Source organism: Penaeus vannamei, chromosome 28 (genome assembly GCF_042767895.1).
Source record: "Penaeus vannamei isolate JL-2024 chromosome 28, ASM4276789v1, whole genome shotgun sequence".
Lineage (NCBI taxonomy): Eukaryota > Metazoa > Arthropoda > Malacostraca > Decapoda > Penaeidae > Penaeus > Penaeus vannamei.
In genome coordinates, this window is record NC_091576.1 from 17047016 (window position 1) to 17058663 (window position 11648).

At 38.9% G+C, this 11648-nt stretch overlaps 1 protein-coding gene across 7 annotated transcripts; it reads right to left on the reverse strand.

The window, feature by feature from the left end:
* Positions 1-290: 290 nt before the first annotated feature.
* Positions 291-11081, reverse strand: LOC113809403 (transcription factor Sp4). 7 transcript variants are annotated; one of them, XM_027360983.2, is made up of 10 exons: positions 10744-11081; positions 7120-7371; positions 6028-6096; positions 5516-5803; positions 5230-5355; positions 4897-5064; positions 4061-4220; positions 3510-3859; positions 3126-3272; positions 291-2614 (listed from the first exon to the last, which is right to left on the reverse strand). In XM_027360983.2, exons 1-10 carry the CDS (start codon positions 10804-10806, stop codon positions 2456-2458), a joined length of 1782 nt encoding a protein of 593 aa, XP_027216784.1. In that variant the 5' UTR covers positions 10807-11081; the 3' UTR covers positions 291-2455. The 7 variants fall into 7 exon arrangements, with proteins under 7 accessions (XP_027216784.1, XP_069997984.1, XP_027216783.1 ...); XM_070141883.1 differs by having other exon boundaries at positions 4939-5064; positions 6028-6306; XM_027360982.2 differs by having other exon boundaries at positions 3153-3272; positions 6028-6306.
* Between the last annotated feature and the right edge of the window lie 567 nt (positions 11082-11648).

An 11648-nucleotide genomic window follows, 5' to 3' on the forward strand; every position in this document is an offset into this window, starting at 1 on the left:
ATAAAGATTGACAGTGAAAAGGGAGAAAATAATGTAGGTTTACTTATCAGAGGAGCTAGGAGACAGGCCTGGGGGTATGGATGGCTTTTGTTATCATCATGACTTTCCGTAAATTCAAATGTCAGGTTAGACGTTGGAAAAACGACTGAATATATTAATTTTGTTGATGATTAAATCCATCACATGATAGCAAAGGCTATATTTTGATAGACCCATTACCTTTAATTTCCATATGAGTGAAAAATAATCTAAGATTTCTTTTGTACACAAGGCTTAAAAAAACAACCACATTGATAAATTTGTGCATTCAGTTGAATATAACACATTCTCTTTCGTGACAAAATAAGGCAAGGCACCTATTTGCTATATTTTGATAAGGTTCCTACCACTCTATAATAAACATTGGAATTCCTCCACCACCTGTGTTTTTGTTGCAATATGCCTACACTGCAAAACTCAACAAAAATTCCCACAGACAATTCAGGTACCATTAGATTCACAGGGAAGATAGTTCTCGAACATGGGAACCTTGTGCATATGAGTCTGCATGTGTATATAATATAAAAATGTAAAAAGACAAGTATATACAAGAAATAAATAACTAAGTATATACAATTTTAACAGAGTAAGAGTAAGAGCTACAGTCACTTGACTAGGAAGACACTTAATGAGAGCAAATCATTTTAATAATTTTAAAGTGCTTAGAGAAAAAATATATAAATAAAATAAAAAACCTCAATTGCTGTTAAAAAACAAACAAACAAAAATTGGCACGAACACAATTTTGAGATAGGTTGCATCACCCAAGTATGCACTACTTTGAACTATGTTCATCATTACTTCATACAACAATCTAATTTTTCTTGTCTAGAAATATTAACAAATAACTTAGGTATCTCCCTGGAGGTAAACTTTGACATTTTTTCCACAAAAACATTTTCAAAATATAGCTTATTATACAGTCACAGATATTCAACAGGACAAACCCAACTGACAAATGTTTATACACACAAAACGATGGGTGACATGTGCAACATGAGGGTGAACCAGTAAAGAAATACTTGGTCAACTGTTCTATAAAACACTCACAACTATGTAATATTTAACATTATGAAATATTTGCAGTGATGGTTGGTTTGTGGAATCAGATGCAACTCCAATAATCAATCACTAAATTTAGAGCATCAGATCTATAGATGTTAAACTACCTTTATATCTAATCCTAATTCCAGTCCTTCCAAGATATAAATATTTCACATGAGTTTCTCTGCAAAATCAAATCTACTTTATGTATACCCCCCAAAAATTTGTTTATTTTTATCTTATAAATTTGAATTATGTCTCAACTTCATCTTTTCAACTCAATTTTGTGCTGGAAGCTTCTTATAATACCGAAACTAAATTCTAATAGTATCTTTCTTTCAGTTGTATCAAATGGCAAGGAATTTATATAAGATATACTTTCAACAAACACATTTCCTAGAGACAAACCTCATCACTTAAGTGAAAAAAGAAAAAATGAAAAAGATTGTCTCTAAAATTGTTGTCTGTCCGCATTATTATATGAAGACATAGCTCTGTAAAATACGAAAGTTTCTACAGGAGGGGATATTGCTATATGGCAACTTTTCACTTTGTGCATTAAAGTACACTTTATGACTTTAAAAATCTAGAAATAAGAGCTCCACATCTTTTATCTTGTCCTTCAAGTCACATAAATTTGAAATGGTTCCACATACACAGTCACTGAACATGTACACAAGTCCACTGTCATCTTTCTCGTCTCTCCTTCGAGCAACTATTTCCCTACAGTGAGCAAACTATCAAGGAGCTATGGGAATACTATCACCGGAAGGGAAGGCAGTGTTTTTTATTTTAATTTAAATTCTCTCTTATTCAAGGCTTTCTTTTCAGAGAGCTCTCAAAAAGTTCTTTAGACAGCTGCAAGCTGTTTAACATACTAAAAGACCTGGGCATAATGGAGATTTTCAGGGTGGTTCAAGCATTCAATAATGATGAAAGAAAAAAAAAAATGCCTGATGAAAATCACTGCATATCACAGATACTTTCTTTGTATCCTAGTACAAGCTACACACTCAAAAAGGATTCTCTAATATTTCTGCAGTTGCATAACAAAATGAGCAATGAATGTTCTGGTGTCCCAGAAAAATAATAATAAAAATAAGCAATGATATACTTCTCCATCACAATAACACAGCACTTCACTTGTTCAAGTAGCACATCATATTGTCCATATACTATATATACAAAGAGATTAAATGACTACTCTACAGATTCTCCTCACTGTACAATATATATATATATAAAAAAAAATAATTTCATACAACCAACAGCTACTCAACGAGAAGGTAAAACAACTCGATACAGTCATTACATTCAGGCATAAACAGATCCACATCTGTTTCCTGAATAGGTGCATAGACATAGGGAAAAATCACTGAGGTGCCTGCTGCTGCTGGACACTTGCAGGGACTTCTCCTTCTGTTGAAATGTGCAACGGATCACCTGACTGATCAGGGATGGTAATGAGCATCTTCTCGCATGCATCAGAGGAGTTACTGCTGTCTGATGACTGCGTGTTGTTGGGAATGTTCTGTAAGGGAAGGAATACTTACTAGTTAAAAAAACTGGAAATTTTCATCAATATCCTATGATTACAATTAACATAAGCATATATTTACTTCATGTATAAATACGTAGTAACTGTATCATGTTTTTATTCTATCATGTTTTATCATAAGGAATACATTATAGCAAGTGGAACAGAAGGCACCAAAGCAAATAACTGTATTACCCTGTTAAGATAACTAAACCATTTCAGTTAAATAACAAAACAACAGGACACAAGAAAGAGAAATACATCTAACTAAATAATTAAGGGATAATAGGGTAATTCATCGAAACATGGAGTCTCATTTACTTGTTTCTGACACGGATTCCAAAGGCTCACATCACAAAGAATGCAAACCAAGAAAAAGAACAAACAAAATGAAATAAACAGAGACACACACAATAAAAAACAAGATCCCAGTTTTTGATAACTTACCCCACATTAACCGTAATTAAGCATAAAGTTTTAAAAAAAGAAGCCGTTTTCCACTTACATTTGAGAAAGCATTCCAATTACTCACCATCCCCTTCTGTTTTGTATGTGTTTTAACATGCTTTGAGAGATGGTCGGAACGCATGAAACGTTTCTGACACTCAGGGCAGTGAAACCGTTTCTCTCCTGTATGTGTTCTTTTATGCCGCTGTGAGGTGAAGTATTCCATGAGTAAAGGCATAATATTCACAGGTATATTTCATACATAATACATAATAGTACTAATCTCTATGATCAACTTATAAATATTCCAATTCTTTACCATCCAAGATAAAAAGTTATAAATGGTACCAGTAACTTTTTTGTTCTCATCTTTTTAAAATGCCATCTTTTCCTATTTTCACTAAAAGGCTTTATCTAGAGCACAGCCTGATCCCTTCCTTACCTGAAGCTCATCCGACCGCGTAAATCTCTTGTTGCAGAAGAGCCAAGAACATATAAAAGGTCGTTCACCAGAGTGCCACCTCAGATGTGCCCTTAGGTGTGACGTCTTGCCATACATCTTGTTGCAGCCGGGGATGTGGCAGATATGCACTTTCTTCTTGTTCTCCCCACCTCTATCCCCCTCCTTGCAGTTGGGGCAGGTGCAGGCCACACGTCGTAATCTTGTCTTACCCGGGTCATTTGTGGGCGAATCTTCAGGCTGCGGGACTACTTGAGCTTGGCTCACCTGACCTCCTGTTGAAACAACCCACTTGGCTCCCCCATCACTCTCACCTTGCAGGCCACTAGCACCTGAGGAGTCAGGAAAATTATAGTGTTATCAAGATTTCTATATAATAAATAAAAACATACTAATACAAATATACCTCCACATATACAAAATAAATTCCTGTTAAATCTAATGACAAGTGCTAAGCTACACCAGTCTTTCACTACAGCCATCAAATCGTGAAATGAGACACGATAAGATTCAAATATACTTTGTCAACTTACTTATAATCTGTGCTCCACCAGGGAGGATCTGCGTGGGTAGTGTGTTCGTTGAAGGCTGTGTGGTTGTTGGGACTGCACCCAATGTGGACACTGAGATAGGCTGGGATGCCCCTATGGATGACGTGAGTGAATGTATGGACGAAGGTGCCAAGACCTGAACCTGTTTGAAGATTAAAAAAAAAAAAAAAGAAAAAAAAAGGAGGGGGGCACAGAGAAGAAAAGGTTAGAAGTGTTTTTTGACTAAATGAAAATTTTTCATTACAATGAATGCAGGTTTAATTTAAGATCTTTCTTTATTATACAATAGTTGTTATATTTTCAGATTCAAGCTGAAACAGTTCTCAAACACTGTCACAAAATGCAATGCTTAAGTAATCTCAAACATTTTAAATGAAAATAAAGCACCTGCTAAAAACAAATTTTAGAAATAAGACTAGATTTAAGAGGTGAATAAATACCAAAATAATTATATACTCTTCTATTATACTATCTTCTTTTTTCCATTTTATTTGATTGAACTCACTCCTGACCTTTGAAACACTTTACATGCAATTTAATGGAACAAAAGAAGATAGCCATTTAAACAACTTTTAGCTAGTTGGAAAAAATTGGTGGAAAATTATTACAGGCAGTTAAACCACACCATATTCATGTGTGCATTTAAAAAGAAAACAAGCAACTGAAAAATTATAAACAGCTGAATCACAAACAAAAGAAAAAAATCACCACAAAACATAAGTTCATAATAATAAAACAAACAAAGAAGAACCGAAAAAAGAAAGACCAAAGTGATAAGTCGCCACGACAAAAGAACCTTAGTCCCCAAAACTCCTCACCTGGCCAAGACCAGGAATATGTTGGATTATAGGCTGCACCACCTGTATCTGAGGAATCTGGATTGCACTTTGCTGAGCGGCTACAGCTGCTGGGGTCGCAGCTCGTAACTGAGAGGTCTGACTTACTGGTACCACTGTCACTCCTCCGCCTCCAACTGAGCCAGACAGCTATAGGACAATTAAGATTTTGTTTCACTGCCTTGTCAACTATATAATACATCTACTGTTGCTCTATTATTCTTGGTTAGGAAAAAAATCTGTAATCAGTCTTAATCATCAGCTTCAAATTTAGTACTAAAAAGAGTTATCTTAAACATATATATTTTTTTCTACCTGAGGAGAAACAGTTATCCCTTGAGGCAAGAGCTGTGAAGTGTTTGAAACAGTAATGCTTGCTCCTTGACCCTGCACCACCTGTGAAGGGTTGCTCGCTGTTATGGTTGTACCTGCTGAAGTTGCCTGCAATTTGATTGGGGGAAAAAAAAATGTGTATATTTATATTGCAAAATCTGAACTTATTGCTCATTAATATTATTTAGAAAATCTACCAACATACCCATTATCTTAAATAATTACCTATGTCTAAAGACAATTGTCTTTGTGGACTGAAAGTCGTTACCTGTTGCGTGGCCTGAACCTGTGACTTGTCATCAGTAGCAGAATTAGTTGGTGTACTGGTATGAACTGCAGGTATGGACACAGAAGGTGAAGAGACAGTGTTCGTCGCCCAAGTGGAGGTGGTCACAGGTTGAGAGGTGGCAATTTGCGTCATGTTGGCTGCCGTCCCTAAGCTGTTGGAAGCTAAGGACATCATGCCTGTTGTCCCACCCCATAGCATCTGCACCTGCTGAACTTGGCCATTCGGCAGCAGGATCTGTGCTATTTGGGGCTGTGCTGGTACTTGTTGCTTTAAATAGAGGGTGTGAAATCATAAAACTTTCATTGCATATCTAAAACAAGTTAAAATAAATAAAATGTATCTAAATAGACTACTTACAAAGACAGGTCCTAATATGTGCTTATATGATAACTATAAATATACATATACTTTTGAAGTCTAAATGCATTGCTTCACAAAGTCATCAACAGAAAAATATTATTTAACATCACAACGACAACAACCATGCTTACCTGTGCTATCTGAGGGATGACCTGTATGGTCTGGCCATTAGCCTGGACAACGTTGGGCAGGACGGGGATCTGTAAAGGGAAGGGTATAGTCTGCAGGATAGTCTGTCCTCCTGCTGTCGAGATTGGTATCTGCACAGGGATGGTGGCCTGGGGTACGCCAGCGACCCCTGACTGCATCACCTGTGTTGCCATCTGTCCCACCTGGGCAGCGGCAGTAGGCGCTGCTTGGGCTGCTCCAGCCGTTGCAGTTGCAGGTCTCACACCTCCCACAGTTATCGGCTGTAGATTTAACATTCCCTTATCTTCGTATATTGGGAAGTCAATAGCAGATGTTTGCTAATGTTTCAGCTTTTAACATGATTGTGAATAAAAAGAAGTCATGGGTGTTTCTCTTTTTCTTCTTCTTTCTCTTTTTTTTTTTTCTTTTCTTTTTTTTTTTTTTTTGGTTGAACTTTAGTATTACATAACTTTCTTTTTTTTTTTTTTTAAATCTGATAATCCAAATATTTCATGTTGCTTATTTACACTAATAAGTGAATCAATAAATATCTTTTCAAATTCCACAATTTTCACAAATTCAGCTCTTTCCCTGACTTCTCTCTTCTTCTATTCAATGAAAGGAGGAAGTCTCTTTAAAAAACGAAAATTCTAAAGAGCAATGTCTCTAATCACCAGTCCACAAAATACAAGAATACTCTTTGACATTTGCACATTGTCATTTTTTCATACTGGCAATTTTTAACAAGGAGTAAAAAGAGGCGGTAATTTTAATATCAATGCTGACAATAAATGCAGCTGATACTAATCATAATAGATTTTTTTCTTGCAGTCAAGTTAATGTCAATATTTAAAATGATGGAATGTTTGAAATGCATGAAAAAAATGTATGAGATTTTTTAATGAATGATACATCCACCAAATAAAACTACAGGGGAAAATAGATCTATATAGGGAATGGTAAAATATCACAAACGTTTTAGGACTAAAAATTAATAACTGATTTTAAAATATATCATCATTTTTCAATAATTCAACAATTAAACAAAAGCCAACTACTAATCACAGCTGGCAAATCTGTCCAAGGTTTCTCACCGTTCCAACCTGTCCAACAGTCTGAACATTCTGAATGAGATTCTGTGCTCGTATAAGTTGGCCAGGCGCAAACAGAGCCTGGTTCCCTGCAGCAAGTTGTATCTGCTGTGTTCCTGCTGCGTGCTGGACTGAGGCGGGGATATAGATTGCTTCCTGCCCATCTATGGTAACGGTTTGCATCTGCGCCTGGGGCATAACCGAATATGTCTGGCCATTTGCCGTTATGATCTGCGCCCCCTGGGTCTCTCTCCCCTGCAATGTGGTGAAGAAAGAAATTAATAAAAAAGCAACAATATGTATAGGGGAATAATCTAAAAATGCAAAGATGTGTGCAAAGTAATAATCAAAATACAGAGAGAATTGAATAAACGATCCAATAAAACATAGATAGAAATATCTAAAAACAAGGCAGATGTCTAATAATTATTCATCAAAATACTGAAAAATGTATGCAAAGGAAAACAAGGAAGCAAATATGTGTTATAGAATTATCAAAATATTTAAGGATATATGGGCAAGATCACAGAAATGGTGACATATCTAATTACGGAAAACAAATTTTCATACACAAACTGAAACATTAAGAGGAAGATAGCCTCTGACACATAAATCTAAGCTCAATCAAAATGAAAGGTGTGTCGTGAATATCCAATATCAAGCAAACAAATAGAGAAATCCACTCAAATTCAGTAACTGTGCATGAAAAATGTTATGTGCATCAACTTTTTACAGTACTGACTAATTAAAAAAGGAATGACCAAATAAATGACAAAGACAAAGCATAATATATGATGACCATTTTATCAAGCAATAAACCCTATTTTCAAATAAACATGACATAAAGAATGCAATACATCTATACAAAGAAAAAACAAATTCAGAAGTTAAATACTTATAAGGTATTTCTAGGTTTGTCAATGGCTTTATACCTAATGACATGGTAAATGCCAACAAACCTATTGCTTAGTCAATCCTGATAATACTGAACTAATAGACCCTCCTGGTGATTTACTGTTGCAGTAAGAACCAGTCTTAGCTCTACCTTGCTACAAAATAGGGTGGCCTTCATTAGAGCAGTTGGGACAGAGAAATCACATGACAATACACTGTTACTGACTTGGACTTCATATTTAAGTCCTCGAATCACAGATCACAGGAAGTTCCAGGGCACTGATAAATGCAAATGTATAAGTTTTCTAAAGCTTTAATAAGCTAACTCTCTTATATATAATGATGTATATGTCAGACTTATGAAGATCCTTTTTCAACAAGAAAATGTATAAATAAAGTTAAGCTCATATTAGCTTCCCACAGAAGCACCTGCAACAACAAGCAATTGCCATGGTCTTCATACCTTCAACACGGTGTGAAAGGCCAACAAACCTTCACCTTGTATATTCTGGCAAGAGAGTTTGTGGACCTTGTCATCTACCATAGTAAATTTATCTCGGGAAAGCTCTATCTTGCCAGCATAAACACTGCATAAGCTTGTTGGCCTTTACCAGAACACCAAAGGCACACACACCACAGTGATCACATGGTTAAATACTTGACAATGGAATGCTTGGTTCATATATAATTACAAAAATTAAACAAATACAAACACATGATAAAAAAGAAAAGTTGGAAAACAAAAATAAATATATTACTATGAGTCTATATAGAATAAAAATATGTCCCTCGAATAAACACGAAAAAATTAATACTATAGCTTTTACAAAAAGCCTATTCTAGTAATATAGACCACATATTTACAAGAAATAGTATTTACAATGTGGTTATATTTCCAATGAAAACTAAATCAGCAAGACTGCAAAAGAGACTAACAAGATAGGCACTTTAAAATTTTTTTTTTAAATTTATGCAAAACAAGAGCATAAAAAATTAACAAATTTAACTTGTGTAATACTTTAAATAGAAAGGAAATTATTCCTTGGTACAATATGCATTAAAACACGAACCAAACTATAAAAGTTCTCGTGATTTACCTGTGAAAACTAAACCTTTAAATGCGCAAAAACACCTCTCTCAAATTCTGATTTTCTTCCATTATTAAAATAAAATAATTTAACATAGCACCAAGAATCTATAAAATCAGATTTACATGAGTTCTCCATTTCATATAACCCTAGCCCATACAGAATTAAATAGTTACCAAAGCATCTCTCCATTTAAATACCTAAAACATGATAAATAACTATCTACTAATGCAAAAACTGGAAAAAGATGCTCCATACAAATCTGACAAACTAAGAGATCCTGAAATTATTCTAAAAGCAAAAGGGAGTAGGAATTATCAAACAAAGTACTACCACATGATGAAAGTTTGTAACATTTGTTTTTATCACCTGTGGCTGTGTTACCTGAGACCAAACACTTGTGTTCTGAGTTCATTTACATCTAACCCTACTTCTTTTCTTCCTCTTTTATTATTGTGTTTGTATGTATGTTACTCTTTCTTTCTTTGTAATGAGTAAGAGGTAAGACAAGAACAGGAAAATTACAGAAGAATAAATACATCTATACATACAGTAACGAAGTCTGGTGCATGTGTAAACAATTATGAATGATTTTTTAGTGTGTGTATAAAATACTTGTATAGAAAACTATATATATTTTTATTTTTTTATTTTTTTGTACTGTGAGTATTCCACTGCACATTATTTTTAACAAAGAAAAACTATGGAATAGTGATTGTATATGTAAACTATGAAAATCTTGGAAAAATACAAAAGTGCCGTAAAAAAATATAAGACGTCCTATAAATGCTTTAATAAATAATCTAGGTACATTGTGCACAAAAGCTTGAAAAAATAAATCAAACAAAAATATTAACAGGACAAAGAACTGGCGTAGGATCACAAAAACAAAATCTAAACAGCTACCCACTAGTTGCTACCCTTTAAGGATTAAAAAAAAAATGTAGGTCATGTGTATACACTTTTTAATCATGTCGAGATCCAGATGCCTTTAACACACGCTGTCCTCCCTCGGCCGCCCCTCCCCCGGGCAGATCGTCCTCCGGCGGCGTCCCCGGCGAGCAGGGGCGTCCCGGCCCCTCCGCCGCCGCCCTCGCCAAGCACTGGCCCACCGCGGGCTCAGCCTCGTGTTATCCCTTCGCCGAGGCCCCGCCCCGCCGTGTCCCGGTCCTTCCTGCGGGCGCGGCGAGGAGGGGCGGGCGGTGGGCGTGTGAGGGCGGGGACGGGCACACCCACAGTGCCACGGGAGGGGGGAGGGGCGGAGGAGGGCAGAACGCACTCGGCCTACGCCAGCTCTTCCTCCTCCTCCTCCTCTTCCACCTCCTCCTCCTCCTCCTCCTTCAGCCCCGCCCAGTTCGCCAGGGCATCTCCCCGCCTGGCCTCTTCACGCCCTCTCGGCAGCCACGGGCGGGCTGCATGCGGGTCGGGGGCGGCCTGGGTGCCATGGGCGGGGTGTGATGGGCGGTGGGTGCAGTGTGGGCGGTGCCCGGCGAGGAAGGGCTGGCCCCGGGGTTATCCTGGAGCACGTGGCTGCTGGCAGTGACGCCTCCTGCAAAGGCGGAGCCTATCGCCTCCCGACACAAGGACATGCACACCTTTCCCCTCTTTCCCGCGCCCCGCAGCGCCCTCGGCGCCCTGCACTCACCTGGGACGACGTCTGCTGCACCACAGGCTCGGTCTTCATCCCCTGCACCGTCTGGGCGGACATAGCGCCTCAGCAAGCCGAAAATAAAGCCAGATTCCACGGCCGAGCTGCGCGGATTCAAAGCCGCTTCTCTCTCGCTCCGATTGCCCAATTTCACCTGGTATTCCTCCGCGGTGGGTGGAGAGAGTACGCCCACGCCCACGCTCGTGCGGGCACGCCCTGGCCCTCACAGCCTGCACCCACACGGCCGACCAACACACGCTAGAAGACTCCTGGCGAAGCACCCACAGGAAGGCGAGGAGAAAGGCTCGGACGCGTGCACTACTTGGGAGCGGAGTGCGGCGCGAGGGGCGGCGGAGGGCGGATGCTGCGCGCTGATTGGCCGGCCGCCGCCGCCCTCCGCGCCCGCCGGGGCCCGAGGCCGCCCACGGGCCGCCGTTCCGTTGCGCTGCAGAGTGTTTCACTTCTTTGCGGACACACTGCCTTGCCGCCCTCGCCCACAGGGGCCTGCGTCTGCTGCGAGGGACGCTCATGCCCTCTCGAAAGAAGGACTCACGAAATTCGGGATCGCCCAGGCAGCGGGATTACGCCGAAGGGACGGGCGCAAAGCGTTAATTATTGATTGTGAATAGTCGAGTCTCACAACGTTCGTCCAAGGGCGGCATTTTCCCGCCCTCACCCACCCGGTCTGGCCCTCCCACCTCCTAATGATAGCCTCCGCACACCTGATTCAAAGTCCTTAATTCGCCCTAACACTGAAACCCTGCGAATGGGCTCTTCATATATTGTACAGAACATACATCTGAGCGAAGTGGCCGAAGCAAAGGGGCTGTCCCTCGTCCCCTTAATTCGTAAATAGAGAGGTTTTAGATAGCGAGGCGACCACAAAGTGAGCCAGCCTACTT

Coding starts and splice junctions, on each gene's coding strand:
- LOC113809403 (XM_027360981.2), bottom strand. CDS start 10,806: ATGTCCGCCCAGACGGTGCAGGGGATGAAGACCGAGCCTGTGGTGCAG. Junction 7,372..10,743: donor TGCAGCAGACGTCGTCCCAG/GTGAGTGCAGGG, acceptor ACCACATTGCAG/GGGAGAGAGACCCAGGGGGC. Junction 3,273..3,509: donor CGCGGTCGGATGAGCTTCAG/GTAAGGAAGGGA, acceptor TTCACCTCACAG/CGGCATAAAAGAACACATAC.